This window comes from Entelurus aequoreus, linkage group LG22 (genome assembly GCF_033978785.1).
Source record: "Entelurus aequoreus isolate RoL-2023_Sb linkage group LG22, RoL_Eaeq_v1.1, whole genome shotgun sequence".
Classification (NCBI taxonomy): Eukaryota; Metazoa; Chordata; class Actinopteri; order Syngnathiformes; family Syngnathidae; genus Entelurus; species Entelurus aequoreus.
Genome location: NC_084752.1, coordinates 31,695,655 through 31,715,245, shown reverse-complemented (window position 1 = coordinate 31,715,245; position 19,591 = coordinate 31,695,655). Strand labels below are relative to the sequence as shown.

The window sequence follows — 19,591 nt, the reverse complement described above, 5'->3', positions numbered from 1 at the left end:
GCTGTGAATACTTATGTAAATTTGCAAATTTTCTTAAAACATTTTTTTTTTTCACATTGTCATGATTGGGTATTAGCTAAAATTTTGAGGACTAAAATGAATGTATTACATTTTTGGAATATCAATTAGTCAAAGTTTACTATATAGCCCTTAATCACAAATGTCTCAAAAGGCTGCACAAGCCACAAAGACATCCTCTGCTCAGATCCCACACCAAGGTGGGAAAAAACTCAACCCAATGGGAACAACGAGAAACCTTGGAACGGACCGCAGATGTGGGGATCCCCCCCCCCCCCAAGGTGACCGGTGCAATGGATGCCGAGTGGATACGGTTAATAATATGAGAGTCCAGTCCATATTGGGGCCAGTATAAGGCAGAATAAGGCTGTAACATAAAATGTGGAAAAAGTGAAGCGCTGTGAATCCTTTCCGGATGAATTGTAAATGTCTATATTTTGCCCTCAGGAGAGTCAAACTGGACGTTAGCGGAGGAGAAGAGTCCCACTACAGAATCGCCCTCAGTCACAAATCATTTGTGTGGAGAGTGTGGAATGAACTTCCCCCTAAAAGATCAACTTGAACATCACCGCAGCAGTCACAAAAAGCCTTACGCTTGTCCAATCTGCGGCAAGCCATTCAAAAACATAGAGTCGTTAAAGATCCACAGTCGTATTCACACCGCGAACTCGCCGTTCGCCTGCTCCAAGTGTGGAAAGACTTTCATCACGTCGTGCAGCCTCAAGAGACACGAGTTGGCCCACCGCAGGGAAAAGAACTACCACTGCGAGCAGTGCGGCAAGGCCTTCCTGTATGCCTCCTACCTTGCAGTGCACCTCAAAACTCACAGCGGAGAACGCCCTCACCTGTGCGCCATCTGCGGGAAAAGTTACACACGAGCCGAGACACTTAAAGTGCACCTGAGGGTTCACACCGGAGAAAAACCATACACCTGCGAAATATGTGGGAAGTCTTTTTATTACTTTCAAGGCTACAGATCACATATAATGATTCACGACAAGAAGCCAAAACCTCCAACAAAGCCATTGGGGAGACCTAAACAACAAACTGTGGTATAATTCACCATGTCATCCAGCAAATGTTATTTCTTGGAAAAAAACACTATTCATCTGTGCCAATAATGTACTATCTGAACGCTGAGCTGAATATGAAGCACCGATTCACTTGCTGCTATTCTGTTTATAAGAAGATTAAGATTAAAGTACCAATGATTGTCACACACACACTAGATGTGGTGAAATTTGTCCTCTGCATTTGTCCCATCCCCTTGGGGAGCAGTGGGCAGCAGCGGCGCCGCGCCCGGGAATCATTTTTGGTGATTTAACCCCCAACTCCAACCCTTTGTTGCTGAGTGCCAAGCAGGGAGGTTATGGGTCCCATTTTTATAGTCTTTGGTATGACTCGGCTGGGATTTGAACTCCAACCTACCGATCTCAGGGCGGACACTCTAACCACTAGGCCGCTGAGATGGATAAGAATTGATTGAAAATACATTTCTTGTCCTTTTTCAACCTGTTGAACACGTTTCAGGGTTGTAATTTATATCAACTTGATTTAGACATTCTATTTAGAGGAATGCTTCATAATAATGCCAGAATGTGTCTTGTTCGATTGTTGACTGGTTTTCAGAGTAATTAAAAGTTGTCAGAACCTTCTTCAAACTCAAAACATTGCTCCGGTGACCATGTTGGAATCGATCTGAGTCTGATTGTTTTTCCAGACTGATTTGTTTCACATACTCTAGCCACAGGTTCCGTAAGTCTTTAACACTATTTGGTGGTTGTTGTTTTTTTACTACTTTAGTGGGTTCACACCGCATAGCTGTAAGTACTATTTCAATATTGTACACTTGCATGGGTGTCAAACTCGTTTTTATTGAGGGCCATCTCACAATTATGGCTGCGCTTGTAACAGTAAATAATGTAAATGTAAAGATTTGCTTCATGATATTGTTATACAATTGCCTATATGTTTGGTTATGATATATTTTTTACCTACACTGTTAAAAATTTAGATTTTAGGACACAATTTTGGCAACTGAGCTGCCTTTTTTATTTAACCGTAAAATATACGGTTGGTATTTTGTAACAGTGTATTTCTGTTAGTTTTGGTTTTTTTACAGTAAGATTCTGATGACTCAGCTGACAGTTGTTACCGTTAAAACTGTTGTCTTTTTCACAGTACAATTTCATGGATAACTATATAAATCAAGTCAAGCAGATATATAAGTATTTTAACATTTTGAAATGTATGATAATATATTTGTATTAATATTTAAATTTACAGGGTATGCAACTGCATTGTATTTTTTGTGTCAAAATAGACATAAACAAAGTATTTATTGACACATGTTATTTCCAGGCTTTCGCGGGCCATTTAAAATTATGTGTTGGGTTAGATTTGGCCCCCGGGGCTTGAGTTTGACATCTGTGGTGCACAGTATTAACAGTACGAGACAGTCAAGAATTCTAAACTTTGGGGCTGATTGTAAAAGCATGAACTATTTGTGAATTTTTAAATGCAGTGCTTCTCAAAAAGTGTGGTGGGCCCCTGTGGGGGTGGGGCGCGTGTGACCCCATGCTTTATCAGTATGCAGTACCATATTTCAAACCCTGCTTGGAAACGCTGTGCACTGCAAAGTGTGCTCATTGTAGTCATGAATCCCTAATTTTTCTTGATTAAAAAAAATAAATATATATATATATATATTTTATTCCTTTTTGGCTTTGTAGGTTAAAGTGTTTCATATATTGTGCTCCTAAGTTGCTTGATGAATTTGAATGTATTTATATTTTTTTAATTTATTCTATTTTATTTTTCATTATCAAATGCTTTAAGTCGATTGAAAAATGTTTTTAGTTTAAATTAGTCGTGGCTCGTCGGTAGAGAGGCCATGCCAGCAACTTGAGGGTTCCAGGTTCAAATCCGCTATCCTGGTCACTGCTGTTGTGTCCTTGGTCAAAACACTTTACGCTCTCAGTGCCACCCACACTGGTTTAAATGTAACTTAGTAAAAGCGCTTTGAGTCACTGGAGTAATATAATTCACTTTACAAATAAGGATAAAACTTTTTTTTTTAATTCCAGGGAAATTGATGCACTTTATTTTGTGTTACAGACTAAAACAATTTTTAATAAAGCCATTTTTTGTTGTAAGTTGATCTAAGTTGTTGTTTTTTAATTTAATGTCAATGAGGATACAATGTTTTGCAGAGGTGTGCTTACAACAATGTTACTGACAATTGATCCTATTTATGGTCGCAAAAGAGCGTGGGGCGGGAGGGTGAATCTTCCAACCGGAGTGGAGGAACACAAAATAAATGAGAAGCACTGGTTTAAAGGCAGCAACAATTGCTTAAAAGATTTACACGCCATCACCAAAATATAAATAAAACATTATCACGGCTTTTATTTTGGTATCGAACAAACCCAACCGGAAGTTCGCATGTTGCCTTTGGGGGTCAAGCAACAACAGCTAGAAGTTAAATGATGCCAATTGATAATACATGTCCACAATTGGACACGCGTTTTCCTCTCACTTGGCGTGAAAATGAGAGGAAAGTATTAAAATTGCCCGGTATTTGTAGTTAAACATTTTTCGCTGGCGACTACCTTTTTTCCTAACCTGGAGGGAGACCTTTAAACGCTCAGGTTGGTGCCTCTATTGTCTGTTTTGTAAGCTAAGCTAGGCTAACCTGCCATCTTTCTTCTCAGTTATGACAGCTTAATGTGTGCCAATGTTGTGATTGTGTGGTTATTCGAGAAGAACATTTACTTGATCAGCGTGTGTCGTCTGGGTTTGGCTAATCGTACCGCTAATTGCTCATTGTGAACGCCGACCAGTGGCTATAGCTAGCTGGCTAAAAACAACATGTCTTCGTATTATATTAGCGTCATATAAACCATGACGTCAGTAGTGAAAGAGGGTTTATAGAAAGTCTTGTTAGGACATCTTTGGTCCAAGGCAAATGTGGGATGACTATTAGCTAATGCTACTAAGCTAGCAGGTCTCAGAGGAAACTGTCCTTACAGCCAACCCACTGAGCAAGGATGCATAACAACATGTTGCACCTGATTAGTCTATGTTGCACCTATAATAATGTCAACCCTCCTATCCCCTTGGAGACAGCGTTATGTGAAGACCCGGCCAGGTTCACACCCCCTTCAGAACAAAGCATCCCTGTTGGTGTGTCCTTGAGCTCCACAATGGATGACTTCCAGACAGCAGGGAGGCACTGGCACACCAACTGGCAGCCAAGCTGCACAAAAGCTGACTGGTGGAATAACACTAAATTGCCTCTAAGACAAATAATAATAATCCCATACCCACATCAATGGTAAGCGAGTGAGCAGGAAGCATTGTGGTACACCTTGGACTGGTCCCCAGTCATTACCTTATAAACAAATTGAGCAAAAACTGTGAAGACAATGGGATTTTTTGGGGTTTTTTTTATTGATAAATTTACCAAAATTAAAAAAAACATCACATTGTCATTATGGGGTATTGTCTCTACAAGTTTGAGGAAAACATTGAATGTATTCAATTTTGGAATAAGGCAGTAACATAACAAAAAACTGAAGTGCTGTGAATACTTTCTGGATGCACTGTATTAATTTGAGCAGTTATTATTATTAATTATGCACCTTTCTCTTTTTGACAGCGGGCCTACTGTTGCCTCCTCCGCAGAGATGGGCTCTGAAAGCCCAGAGCATTTTGGACCATCTGTGACGATGACAGAGGAGGAGGAAGAGGAGGAAAACCAGCAGCAAGATATCGGCCCCCTCATCAACTCTGATGGAGAAGAAGTGGATTTGTCAGATCTCAGTGAGTCCAACGACAGTTTGTGGAGTCAATGCTTCATTGTTACTTTCAATTCTGATGGGTCTGAATTATTACACAGTAAGGATTTAGATTCATATTCAGTGTTTTTGATATTACGACAAATGATCATCACACCAAAGAAATCCAAAATGTCCCCGATTGGACATTTTTTACAGAGTCAAACTGTCACAATTAATTGTGTAAAATAGTTGTAAGTCATATTCTTAATTTTTTAGTTTAGATTTTTCATTATTAACCGTCATACAAGCATAAAATAAAAATGGGACCCATTACCTCCCTGCTTGACACTCAGCATCAAGGGTTGGAATTGGGGGTTAAATCACCAAAAATGATTCCCGGACGTGGCCCCCGCTGCTGCTCACTGCTCCCCTCACCTCCCAGGGGGTGATCAAGGGTGATGGGTCAAATGCAGAGAATAATTTCGCCACACATAGTGTGTGTGTGTGACAATCATGGGTACTTTAACTTTAAAAATAAGTTAAGCACCTGTAATAAAAAGGTTAAAAAAGAATAAAATACTCAAAAGTGTACATAATATGAAGGTTTATTGGATTGCAAATGAGCCTCACACGTTTAATTTTTAACATTCCTACTTGGCACACAAGTGTAAAAAGACCTCAAACAAAATAGAGACATGTGAGTAAAAGTGTATTATCATAGTGCTGTCAAAATCAAATTTAAACAAAAATCGGATTAATCTACAGTGTTAATTTTGACAGCAGTTTTTAGTTTACTTTGGACGAAAATGTGTTTTAGTCATCCAAACTGATTTATTTTTAGTCTAGTTTTAGACAACTAAATTACTTAAAGACCCACTTTAGTACTTTCACAGTTTTGGTTGATTTTGGCGGCGCCAGTGGACCAAAGCGGTAGTGTTTTGCCTGAAGACCACATTTCCCATGAGGAACAGCGCAAAGCGTTGTAAATCAACAGAAACTACTGCCACGTACATACAAACTGACACGATAATACCGCAATGATTCAGTATGACTGATCTTTCCACAGTAGGAAGCTACGTATTTTACTCAAACTTTATATTTGCTGTTTGCAGTCATTACATTGTTTTTTTCTTTTATACAGTACTTTTACATTTGTTGCCTGTCTGGTCATGTCAGTGTGGAACTGTGAACTTAGACTTAGACAAACTTTATTGATCCACAAGGGAAATTGTTCCACACAGTTGCTCAGTTACAAAGGATTTAAAGGGTAAGGATGGAAAGGATAATGCACACAAAGGCACAAAAAGAGGGCGAAAACAAAAGGTATAAAGTAGACTAAAAATGTACCATAGTAGCAATATAGAATATAACATATGTAATATTCACATATTATATATACAGTATATAATATATACTGATATATTATATTTTTATGTTATATTTTTATATAATATATACAATATATAACAAATCCCAATTACCATGTACAATATTACAGTATATGTAACAGCTGCAGGGAAAAAAAAGGGCAGCATAAAATAGAGAGTAGATCCAGCAGAAAATATACATTATTAAACAAAGAGAGGTAGCTAACATACGTAGAAGCGGTCAGGTAATAGACAGATATCATATATTGCTGTATGGTTAGTGATTATACAGCTGGATGGAGTGCGGAATGAAGGAGTTCTTGAATCGCACACTGTGGGAACAAAGCTGAAAGAGCCTGTTGAAGTATGAACTCCGCTGTCCTTCAATTGTCCGGTGGAGTGGGTGGGCAGGATTGTCCATGATGGCGAGCAGTTTGTCCAGTGTCCTCCTGTCCCTCACTGACACAAACGCCTCCAACTGCGTGCTAATAGTTTGGCCGGCTTTCCGGATCAGTTTGTCAATCCGGTTTAAGTCCCTTTTGCTGGTGCTGCTCCCCCGACAAACCACAGGAAAGTACAGGGCACTGGCCACAACAGACTGAAAAAAGATCTCCAACAGCTTTCTGCACACATTAAAGGACCTTAGCTTTCTCAGGAAAAAGAGTCTGCTCATGCCCTCTTTGTATACAGCTTTGCTGGTGGCTATTTATTGCTACTACGCAATTTTCCGATCGCTAACATTAGCATTATCATTTTGATCTGAGCAACGAAAGGTATCAATCAATCAATGTTTACTTATATAGCCCTAAATCACGAGTGTCTCAAAGGGCTGCACAAGCCATAACGACATCCTCGGCTCAGATCCCACATCAGGGCAAGAAAAATTTAACCCAATGGGATAACAATGAGAAACCTTGGAGGAGACCGCAGATGTGGGGACCCTCGCCCTGGGCGACAGGTACTTACAAGTAAAGCAGAAACAGAGCCAAGGCAACATCGGTCGAAAGTCCCTCCTCGTCTTTGAGCTCACGCCAGCGAGTGAAAGCCAGTCCATTGTTGATGCTTCTTCTATTTTTTTTTGTCTTCTCAGACAAAAGTTTTTTTTTGTTGTTGTTGTTTTTCAACTTTTGCCATGATAGCAATAATTGCACGGACGCGTTCGCATCGACTTCTGTCTTTGTAACAAATGGGGAAAGGGGGGCGTGACGTATGCCATAAAGCAAGTCAGCACATTTGTATTTTTTAAGTGCTAGCAAGAGCAATACAGACCCCCTCAGGCCATGACAGAGGTGTCATTCAACTAGTTGTAAGTCTATTTATCATCCCAAAAGTTATGAAAATATTTTATCAAGGTTGAAAAGTTACTTTGTGCTGCATTAACATTTTAGTCGACTGAAATCCCAGTAAATTTTGTCGGCTAAATTTAAAAAGTATCAAATATAACGCATCTTTGAAGTTGTCCTGAAGCCACTTTTATGAAGGTTATTGCAGAGCATCTCAGAAACAAAATTCACAACAAGACCTGCTTTCCATGGATATATCAATAAGTACATTTCACAGTAACATTACTGTGAGTTATATATACAATCACATGCAAATATGATTGTGTATATTCCTAACTTGTCCCACCCGCCTAAAGACGAAATTAAATATGATTGGAAGTCTGAGTCCATGGTTCTCGCCCGGAAAAGGGTGGAGTGCCATCTCCGGGTTAGGGAGGAGATCTTGCCCCAAGTGGAGGAGTTCAAGTACCTCGGAGTCTTGTTCACAAGCGAGGGAAGAGTGGATCGTGAGGTCGACAGGCGGATCGGTGCGGCGTCTTCAGTAATGCGGACGCTGTATCGATCCGTTGTGGTGAAGAAGGAGCTGAGCCGGAAGGCAAAGCTCTCAATTTACCGGTCGATCTACGTTCCCATCCTCACCTATGGTCATGAGCTTTGAGTTATGACCGAAAGGACAAGATCACGGGTACAAGCGGCCGAAATGAGCTTCCTCCGCCGGGTGGCGGGGCTCTCCCTTAGAGATAGGGTGAGAAGCTCTGTCATCCGGGAGGAAATCAGAGTAAAGCAGCTGCTCCTCCACATCGAGAGGAGCCAAATGAGATGGTTCGGGCATCTGGTCAGGATGCCACCCGAACGCCTCCCTAGGGAGGTGTTTCAGGCACGTCCGACCGGTAGGAGGCCACGGGGAAGACCCAGGACACGTTGGGAAGACTATGTCTCCCGGATGGCCTGGGAACGCATCGGGATCCCCCGGGAGGAGCTGGACGAAATGGCTGGGGAGAGGGAAGTCTGGGCTTCCCTGCTTAGGCTGCTGCCACCGCGACCTCGGATAAGCGGAAGAGGATGGATGGATGGATGGATTTCGTCTGTGTCAATATTTTCATCTCGTTTTTTATTGTTGACTAAATTGTGAATTAATTTCTTCTTTGTTTTGATTCATTATCGTCCTTTTTTAGTCATGGGAAAATAGGTAGTTGACCATAACTAAGACGACCATCTCACATCTGAATTTTGATTAATCACAATTAATTATTTGTTGCATAATTTAACTTAACTTAAAAATTAGACAACAATATTTTGACCCGATATGCAAATTTAATTGTCAGAATGTCTTATGCATTGACCTGATCGCTGACGGTACAACAACCGATCAAAATAAATTATGTGATTATTCTGTTTTAATGCAGCATTTTTTAAATTAATTGCATTTGTTAATGATAACAGCCCAAAAGCAAGGCAAGAGTATTTATAGAGCACAATTCATACACAAGCAAGTCAAAGTGCTTAACAGATGAATACAATTACAAGAAGGCAAATAACATCTTAATAACAATAAAATCACCATAAAAGTTTTTATCATTTTAATTGAGAATATATTTTAAAAAATGTATAGTGTGGATTTAGCACACCATCACCTTTTGCTTCACTTTTTCCACATTTTGTTATGATACAGCCTTATTCCAAAATGGAATAAATAAATTTCTCCTCAAAACTCTACAATCAAACCCCCATAATGACAATGTGAAAAGTATTTTTTTTTTTTTTTTTACAAATTTATTATAAAAAAAACTAAAAAATCACATAAGTATTGACGGCCTTTGCTAAATACTTTGTTGATGCACGTTTGGCAGCAACTACAGCCTCAAGTCCTTTTTGAATTGTCACACCTATCTTTGGGCAGTTTTGAAGCACCTCTCAATCTCCATCAGGTTGGATGGGAAGCGTTGGTGTCATCCAGGATGTTTCTGTACATTGCTGCATATTTATTTTTTAATAAATTTGCAAATTAAAAGAAAAACAACTTTTTACACTGTCATTATGGGGTATTGTCTGTACAATTTTAAGGATTCAAGGAATTTTGAAATGAGGCTGTAACATAAGAACATTTAGAAAAAATGAATACTTTCCCAATGCACTGCATGTGTTTTCTCCAGTAACATGTCTTTCTGTTGACCTAGGAGAGAGAGTCACTCCAGGAGGTGGAGCGGCAGAAACACTCTCCATCGCATTCGATCAGAGCGAGAATGAAAAGCCCCCCTCCTTCCATCGCTGCACTGTGTGCGGTAAAGTCTTTCCTTACGCTTCCAAACTCCAGCGTCACCTGCGCACTCACTCTGGAGAAAGGCCTTTTCCATGCTCCGTGTGCGACAAGAGATTTCCCGAAAAGGGTCTGCTTATGATCCACCAGAGGATTCACACGGGAGAGAAACCCTTCCCATGCACTTTTTGCGAGAAGCGGTTCGCCAGCCAGGGTGAACTTAGGCTCCACAGGAGGACTCACACCGGCGAGAGACCGTACCACTGTTCCATCTGTCTGAAGAGCTTCTCTCGCCACTGGCACCTCAAGACGCACCTGGACGCCATGCACTCCGAGGTGGTCGCCGGCTTCACCAGGAAGAAGTTCCCGTGCTCGGACTGCGATAAGAGCTGCAACTCGGCTGCCGAGCTGAGGGACCACCAGAGGACTCACACCGGGGAGAGGCCGTATCAGTGCAACTTCTGCGACAAGAGGTTTGCGTTGTCTGGCACGCTGGTGAGACACGAGCGCCTGCACACGGGAATCACGCCCTACCACTGCTCGGACTGCGGAAAGACCTTTGCGCAGCAGTGGACGCTGACCACTCACATGCGGACGCACAGAGGGGAGAAACCGTACAGCTGCACGCAGTGCGACAAGTCCTTTGTGGCGCCCGGGGAGCTGCGGAGACACACCAGGATCCACACGGGGGAAAAGCCGTATACCTGCGCGGATTGTGGCAGACACTTTTCGCTGGCTGGAACCCTCAGGAACCATAAAAAGTCCTGCACGCAAAGCAAGAATGGATTGGTTCAAACTGCCGCCGGCAAATCGTCACAGAGGGAAGCGACTGACATCAGCCCTGAGGTGTTGACACAGCACTAAAATGTTCAACCTGTTTCTCACTGTGTTAAGTAGGAAGGAATTTGATTGTCTATCCTCCATGACGTGAGACTAGTAAATCGTACTCTATTGACCCGAATATAAGACAATCTAAAACCAATTTTTTTGGAGATGGGACATTTGCGAATGACTCGAGTCTTTTGAACGGCTCTTTTATGTGAATGATTAGAACCAATTCATAGTTGCGAGCCTTTTATTTGCTAGCTGTTTTTTTATGCACATGCAGACTAGCAAATGGACAAGAAAAGGGGTGCCCAAACCTTTTCCACTGAGGGCCGCAGACTGACAAATTAAAGGTGGCGGGGCCAACTTGGTAGTTTTCACCTTCAAATCCAGTACAATATATAGATTTTTTCGAAGAACTAGTAAATACAATTTTAGTAAGGGCACTGGCTAGATAGCGTCAAGTAACAGAAAATATGAGCAAAATGCGCTAAAAAAGTTAGTATGTCAACAGTACTATGCTAACATGCTAACAATCGCATGCTTTCAGCATTAGTGAAATACCTAAATACAGTATATGACACTGAGGTGTGTACCTATTAACATGCTATAATACTAACTAACGTACAGTCGTGGTAAAAAAAATTACATATACTTGTAAAGAACATAATGTCATGGCTATCTTAAGTTTCCAATAATTTCTACAACTCTTATTTGTTTGTGATAGAGTGATTGGAGCACATACTTGTGGTCACAAAAACATTCATGAAGTTTGGTTCTTTTATTACTTTATTATGGGTCTACTGAAAATGTGACCAAATCTGCTGGGTCAAAAGTATACATACAGCAATGTTAATATTTGGTTACATGTCCCTTGGCAAGTTTCACTGCAGTAAGGCGCTTTTGGTAGCCATCCACAAGCCTCTGGTTGAATTTGTGACCACTCCTCTTGACTAAATTGGTGCAGTACAGCAAAATGTGTTGGTTTTCTCACATGGACTTGTTTCTTTAGCATTGTCCACACGTTTAAGTCAGGACTTTGGGAAGGCCATTCTAAAACCTTAATTGTAGCCTGATTTAGCCATTCTTTTACCACTTTTGACATGTGTTTAGGGTCATTGTCCTGTTGGAACACCCAACTGGGCCCAAAACTCAACCTTAGGTTGTCCTGAAGAATTTGGAGTTAATCCTTCTTTTTCATTGTCCCATTTTCTCTCTGTAAAGCACCAGTTCCATTGGCAGCAAAACAGGCCCAGAGCATAATACTACCACCACCATGCTTGATGGTAGGGTTGGTGTTCCTGGGATTAAAGTCCTCACCTTTTCTCTTCCAAACATATTGCTGGGTATTGTGGCCAAACAGCTCAATTTTTGTTTCATCTGACCACAGAACTTTCCTCCAGAAGGTCTTATCTTTGTGCATGCGATGTCACATGAACACATGTGGAGTTATGTACTTAACAAAAAATCCTCTGACATCACATGGACAAAGATAAGACCTTCTGGAGGAAAGTTCTGTGGTCAGTTAAGTGGTGCCTGAATCACAGGATTAACCTGTATGGCCCCCCTTATAATTGCAAATGAATAAAATGAAAATACCACTGCCATTTGTTTGTGCTACTTTTGTGCTGGTTTGTCCTGTAAAACAATTAGTTTGTACTGTTACAGTTTTTAAGTTATTTTTAAATACATTTTGTAAATAGTGACATCATACAGCCCCTCAAACTTGTACCATTCATTTGTGCTACTTTTGTGCCGCAATTTGTTTTTAAACTATTATAGTTTTTATGTTCATGTTTTATACATTTTATGATATTAACACGTTATTATTCATAACCAGACCCCCAATCATGTCAAAAGCTCCCTAAACTATTCCCATTTGTTTGTGCTGCATTTTTTTGGTCTAACAATTATAATTCTTTTGTTACTAACATTGTGTGATTCATAACCAGCCCATTGCATCTTGTCCCATTTGTTTGTGCTGCACAATGTATTTTGTCTATTGTAGTTTTTATGTTAACGTGTTATTATTCATAACTAGCCCCCCAACCATGTTAAAATCTCCTTGAACTTGTCCCATTTGTTTGTGCTACGTGTGTGCAGTACATTTTTACTATTATAGTTTTTATGTTATTATTCATAACCAGCCCTTTGCATCTTGTCCCACTTGTTTTTTCGCTGCAAAATGTATTTTGTCTATTATAGTTTTTATATTATTAACATACATAACCAGCCCCCCCAGCCTTGTCAAAATCTCCCCAAACTTGTCCCTTTTGTTTCTGCAGTGTTTGTGCTGCAAAATAGTTTTGTCTTAGTATTATAATTATTTATATTATGAGGCTGGTTATGAATAATAAAATGTTAATACCATCAAAACTATAAAACGTTAATACCATAAAGACTATAAGACATTAACATAAAAACTATAACGATTGGACAAAAAAAGAATTGTAGCACAAACGAATGTTACATGTTCGGGGAGCTGGATGACGTCACTAGTCAGAAAATGTATTTTAGTATAACTTAAAAACCGTAACGGCACAAGCAAAACAAAATTACAGCACAAATGGATAGCAGTGGTCTTTGAATATTTGCAATGATAAGTATCAATCATAAGTATCAGATTGTTATCAATGACTTCCACACACTGAGTGAATCACACCTGTGTTTTTAGCTGTCTGCCAATCAAGCTACGGCCAGCGTGGAGACCTCCGCCTCGTCATCCTCGTCGTCTTCTGAGGACGTCAACTGTGACCGAGCAGCCCAAGACGGAAATGACTCGGAAGAGGCGGAGCAGGAGCCCTTCAGTCCGCTCATGAATGTCGTCGTGAAAGAGGAGGAGGAGGAGGAGCCTCTGTGTGGTACGTACATGCAGACATGGCATGTTTACATCTCCAAATGATGTTCTGGACTCACATTTGTTGTCTTTCTCCAACATTTAGATGAAACTTTGGCCACGGAGTGTTCCGCTGAGACAAATAGTGTAGCTGCAGTGAAAAAGGAGGAAGTAGAGGATCTGGTCAAGAGTAAGCATCTGTTTTGCATATTTCCTTCTATTATTATTTACAAGCTGCGTCTAAACACCACAACATTATGTAGAAAAACGTGATATATATCCTGTATAAAATGGTGTTTTAAATAAACTGGTCCTAAAGGTACCTTGTTATTTTACAGTGCTATTCAAATAAAAGAGTATAGCGCTGCTAATCGCTAGCTGACAACTGACGTGCTGATCGCTAGCTGACAACTAGCACGCAAATCGTTAGCTGACAACTGGTGCCTTAATCGCTAGCTGACGCCTGGCACGCTAATTGGTAGCTGACAACTGGCGCACTAATTACTAGCTGACAAGTGGCACACTAGTCGGTAGCTGACAACTGCCCCACTAATCCCTAGCTGACAACTGGTGCATTAATCGCTAGCTGACAACTGGCACACAAATTGCTAGCTGACAACTGGTGCATTAATTGCTAGCTGACAACTGGCACACTAATCGCTAGCTGACAACTGGTGCATTAATCGCTAGCTGACAACTGGCACACTAATCGCTAGCTGACAACTGGTGCATTAATCGCTAGCTGACACCTGGCACACTAATTGGTAGCTGACAACTGGCGCACTAATTACTAGCTGACAACTGCCCCACTAATCGGTAGCTGACAACTGGCACACTAATCAGTAGCTGACAATTAGTGTGCTAATCGCTAGCTGTCAAATGCTACATTAAGCGCTAACTTACAATTGTTACATCATTCACTAGCCGACAACTGGCGCCCTACTAGCTAGCCGACAACTGGCACGCTAATCTCAAGCTGACCACTGGCGTGTTAATCACTGATAACTAGCACATTAATCGCTATCTGATGAACTAGCATGTTAATTGCTAGCCGACAACTGACGCGCTAATCGCCAGCTGACAAATGGCATGAAAACCGCTAGTTAAAAACTAGCACGTTAATCGTGGTCTTCGTTAATCGTTTCACGCCTCTTCAATCCCTTCTATCACGTTTCTGCAGCTCCCCCGAAACTTTCTGACCAGGTGGTCATGTCTCCAACATCACCAGCGAAGGATCAGCGTAACAACAAGAAGTCTAGAAGTGCTTTCTGCTGCGGCCTCTGTGGGAGAGACTGCCACAAGATGTCAGCGCTGCAAATCCACATGCGCATCCACTCGGGTGAGAAACCCTATCAATGCGCTCTGTGCGGCAAGCAGTTCACCCAGAAAGGTCAGCTCAAAGGCCACCAGAAGGTCCACACAGGGGAGAAGCCCTTTTCCTGTCCGGAGTGCGGCAAGTGCTTCGCCCACTCGGGCGCCATGAACCGACACCGTCTGACGCACACGGGGGAGAAGCCCTACCACTGCTCCCTGTGCGACCGCAGCTTCAACCAGTCAGGACGTCTGAGGGAACACGAGAAGACGCACTTCGGGGAAAAGCTCAACTGCCCCGACTGCGACAAGACGTTCACGCGGGCCTCCAGCCTCAAGAATCACGTGAGGCTTCATACGGGCGAGAGGCCATACAGCTGTGACGTGTGTGGGCGGGGCTTCAGTCGCTCTCAGAGCCTCAGGCTTCACAAGCGTAAACACGGGCTGAAGCACGTAGAGGAGGAGTCGGGCTTCAGCGTGGACGACTTATCAGACCATAGCTCCCCCATAAATATGAATATCACAGTTAAAAATGAAGATGACATATTTATATAAACCACACTTTACTTATCTTTTTAAAGGGGAGCTGCACTTTTTGGGCGGAATTTGCCGATCATTCACAACCCAACAGTGGAGCCAATGGAAGTCGCTCTATGAACTAAAAACATCCAAAAAGCTCCTTTAACGTTTTATATACAAGCTCTAAGTATGCATGTAATGTAGTAACAGAGACATTCATAATAACATGTAATATTGACGTATTTTGCTCATTTTAATTTCACAGACGCATTACAACATTCGCTATTTCCATCAACAACAAAATACAAATACTACTAATAATGGCAGACTTCCTGAGAGCCAAAAACGACTACCGTAACAGTTGCGCGTACACATTTGCACGGAAACACTCCTAAAGGCATCACACATGTTGACGGTTTAGTACGAGGTCCCCAAACTTTTTGACTCGGGGGGTCGCATTGGGTTAAAAAAATTTGCCCGGGGGCCAACTGTATATGCGTGTATATATACAGTATATATATATATATATATATATATATATATATATATATATACTGTATATCCCTTGTGCACTAATCGAATAAAAGAGTGCGCCCGACACTGCGGCGCGATGATGTCACTATACCAATGGGGAAAAATGCATTTTTGCGTTTCAACAGTTGTTTTTCTATCTACGATGGGGCAAAACCATCCTTGCCTAGGCATACCCTCCTGGTTTTTGAAGTATAAATATTTGGGTGTAGATCAGACCAATCTAAGTCTAAGACTAGATCTGACCAGTCTTAAGTCTAAGACTAGATCAGACCAATGTAAATCTAAGACTAGATCTGACAATCTAAGTCTAAGACTAGATCTGACCTATCTAAATCTAAGATCAGATCAGAACAATCCAACTCTAAGACCAGATCTGACCAGTCTAAGTCTAAGACAAGATCTGACCAATCCAAGTCTAAGACTAGATCTGACTCATCTAAATCCAAGACTAGATATGACCAATCTTAGTTTTTTTTTTAGTTTATTATTTCTTTGGTCAGTGGTCAACAAAATAAACAAACGGTTTTACATAAACAAGCAGTTGTACGTTCATAAATTGACAATGTTGCAGACCGAAAGGGTTTAGGCTGAAGTTGAGCACTTATTTCGCCTAACCCAAACAATCTCAAATACAAGATGAGCTTCATAGAAATTGGAAGCGGTAGAAAATGTATTAGAAAGGACAGATTTAAAAAAAAAATAATTAAGAAAAAAACCAAAAACCTTTTTTTTATTTTTTTATTTTTTTTTAACTTGGGACTTCCCGCGGGCCGTAGTTTGGGACATCCTGGTTTAGTATATGTGAATTGTTTTGGTTGTATTGTAAAACTTACCAACATTGCTCGGAGCGATGAATGAAGATTTATTTTCAAGCAGAACGGTTATACTTCGGTTATGCTTCCGGTTCAAGGCACAAAACAACCCGCAGCACCTGCAGTGAGCGAACTCGTCCAAAAGATGGCACCATAGCACACACGATAACGCACCTTTTCATTATCTATGTGCACATGGACACATTTAATCCCAATAAAAACGCTTCATGTAAAAAATTTTACCCGATCACACACGTTCGGATCAAAATTAAATTCCGATCGAGAAGGGTGGTTTATGCCAATATTCATTCGGATTGTATCTAATCAAAACGCATTTTCCGAAATTCGGTTTAGAATTATCCTTACTGCGCATGTCTTTGATGTCAGCTATACTATATAGCTGTATATACAAACCCCATTTCCATATGAGTTGGGAAATTGTGTTAGATGTAAATATAAACGGAATACAATGATTTGCAAATCCTTTTCAACCCATATTCAATTGAATGCACTACAAAGACAAGATATTTGATGTTCAAACTCATAAACTTTTTTTTTTTTTTGCAAATAATAATTAACTTAGAATTTCATGGCTGCAACACGTGCCAAAGTAGTTGGGAAAGGGCATGTTCACCTCTGTGTTTCATGGCCTTTCCTTTTAACAACACTCTGTAAACGTTTGGGAACTGAGGAGACACATTTTTTAAGCTTCTCAGGTGGAATTGTATCCCATTCTTGCTTGATGTACAGCTTAAGTTGTTCAACAGTCCGGGGGTCTCCGTTGTGGTATTTTAGGCTTCATAATGTGCCACACATTTTCAATGGGAGACAGGTCTGGACTGCAGGCAGGCCAGTCTAGTACCCGCACTCTTTTACTGTGAAGCCACGTTGATGTAACACGTGGCTTGGCATTGTCTTGCTGAAATAAGCAGGGGCGTCCATGGTAACGTTGCTTGGATGGCAACATATGTTGCTCCAAAAGCTGTATGTACCTTCCAGCATTAATGGCGCCTTCACAGATGTGTAAGTTACCCATGTCTTGGGCACTAATACACCCCCATACCATCACAGGTGCTGGCTTTTCAACTTTGCGCCTATAATAAAATACTTAAGGCTGTCATCGGCAGGTGTACCAAAGCAGTTCGGACTCCTGCTCCCCCAAAAGCTGGACACACGTTTTCTTTTCCTCTTTGGTCCGGAGGAAACGACGTCCACAGTTTCCAAAAACAATTTGAAATGTGGACTCGTCAGACCACAGAACACTTTTCCACTTTGTATCAGTCCGTCTTAGATGAGCTCAGGCCCAGCGAAGCCGACGGCGTTTCTGGGTGTTGTTGATAAACGGTTTTCGCCTTGCATAGGAGAGTTTTAACTTGCACTTACAGATGTAGCGACCAACTGTAGTTACTGACAGTGGGTTTCTGAAGTGTTCCTGAGCCCATGTGGTGATATCCTTTACACACCGATGTCGCTTGTTGATGCAGTACAGCCTGAGGGATCGAAGGTCACGGGCTTAGCTGCTTACGTGCAGTGATTTCTCCAGATTCTCTGAACCCTCTGATGATATTACGGACCGTAGATGGAGAAATCCCTAAATTCCTTGCAATAGCTGGTTGAGAAAGGTTTTTCTTAAACTGTTCAACAATTTGCTCACGCATTTGTTGACAAAGTGGTGACCTTCGCCCCATCCTTGTTTGTGAATGACTGAGCATTTCATGGAGTCTACTTTTATACCCAATCATGGCACCCACCTGTTCCCAATTTGCCTGTTCACCTGTGGGATGTTCCAAATAAGTGTTTGTTGAGCATTCCTCAACTTTATCAGTATTTATTGCCACCTTTCCCAGCTTCTTTGTCACATGTTGCTGGCATCAAATTCTAAAGTTAATGATTATTTGCAAAAAAATATATGTTTATCAGTTTGAACATCAAATATGTTGTCTTTGTAGCATATTCAACTGAATATGGGTTGAAAATGATTTGCAAATCATTGTATTCTGTTTATATTTACATCTAACACAATTTCCCAACTCATATGGAAACGGGGTTTGTAAATGGACAGAAGTAGCGTTATATACTGTTGAGTTTGTTGCTTTAAAACAAGACTACCAAAAACAAAAGTATGGTCTGGAGTGTCTTGTGTCGATGCAATCAAAGAAAGGATTCAGTTGTCGTCTTAGCGAGCTACTCCAAATGCTAACTGCTAGCCTCAAAAACACATACACATAACGTCGTAACATGACGACATGCGGCAACTTATACATATCGCATCATAAATGGCACACAACAGTTCCATTTCAAAACGAGAGGTAGAAAAAAAACTAGTGAAGAGAAGGGAAAAAATTCTGTAGTGACCAAACTCGTCCAAAAGATAGCGCCATAGCACAAACAATAACAGACCTTTCCGTTCATGTTATGTTCTGCGCATGTCAAAGTAAAGTATACTGATTATTTTTTCAGGGTCCATGTTCACCAGACCTGGACAAATTAAGGACGGGGGCCAAATGTGGTCCGTTCAGTTTTTCAATCTGGCCCGCCGGACATTCCCAAATAATTTTTTTAGATCTTTACGATGGAAACTAGCTGCCATTATGATGTGCAGTGATGTTTTTAAATGACCGCAAGTCTTGAACGATACAAAGTATTTAAATGGTCGGAATCCGCGCTTTTGCATTATGCACTAGTTACAATGGTAATCTATTAGTTACTATGGTAAGCTAATTAGTTACTATGGTAATGTAATCTAAGTCACAGCAGCTCAGACGAGGCACCAAGCAGTGTGGGTGGGGAGCGTTTCTAGGGCGGTCTGTCATAATCTTTTTAGAATTCAATCAGACATTATTGTGAGGTTTTGTATTAGTGTTCCTAAAAATAGATATACTGGCCCCCAGACACATTTTTTTCTGTAAATTTGGCCCCTGAGTCAAAATAATTGTCCAGGCCTGATGTACATTCTAATCCAAATGATGATCAGATTAAATAAATTGTGTCCATGTACACATGGCTAATGTCTCTGTCGGTGTTCTATGAAAACTATTAATTGAACAC

At 41.0% G+C, this 19,591-nt stretch overlaps 2 protein-coding genes across 5 annotated transcripts in view; both read left to right on the top strand.

Moving 5' to 3' along the window:
• Positions 1-2,644, top strand: part of LOC133639529 (zinc finger and SCAN domain-containing protein 2-like) — a 56,922-nt gene extending 54,278 nt beyond the window's left edge. For 2 of the 4 annotated variants that reach the window (XM_062032893.1, XM_062032895.1), the window contains exon 7: positions 466-2,644. In XM_062032893.1, the coding sequence (XP_061888877.1) occupies positions 466-1,076 (611 nt within the window). In that variant the 3' untranslated portion in view covers positions 1,077-2,644. The remainder of the gene's footprint in view (positions 1-465) is intronic. The other 2 variants (XM_062032894.1, XM_062032891.1) reach the window with 2 other exon arrangements.
• A 712-nt stretch (positions 2,645-3,356) lies between these two features.
• The window catches only part of LOC133639914 (oocyte zinc finger protein XlCOF28-like), a 23,427-nt gene continuing 7,192 nt past the window's right edge, over positions 3,357-19,591 (top strand). Inside the window, exons 1-6 of the mRNA XM_062033602.1 lie at positions 3,357-3,668; positions 4,679-4,842; positions 9,627-10,552; positions 13,206-13,392; positions 13,474-13,557; positions 14,548-15,023. Of these exons, the coding sequence (XP_061889586.1) occupies positions 4,707-4,842; positions 9,627-10,552; positions 13,206-13,392; positions 13,474-13,557; positions 14,548-15,023 (1,809 nt within the window). The 5' untranslated portion in view covers positions 3,357-3,668; positions 4,679-4,706. The remainder of the gene's footprint in view (positions 3,669-4,678; positions 4,843-9,626; positions 10,553-13,205; positions 13,393-13,473; positions 13,558-14,547; positions 15,024-19,591) is intronic.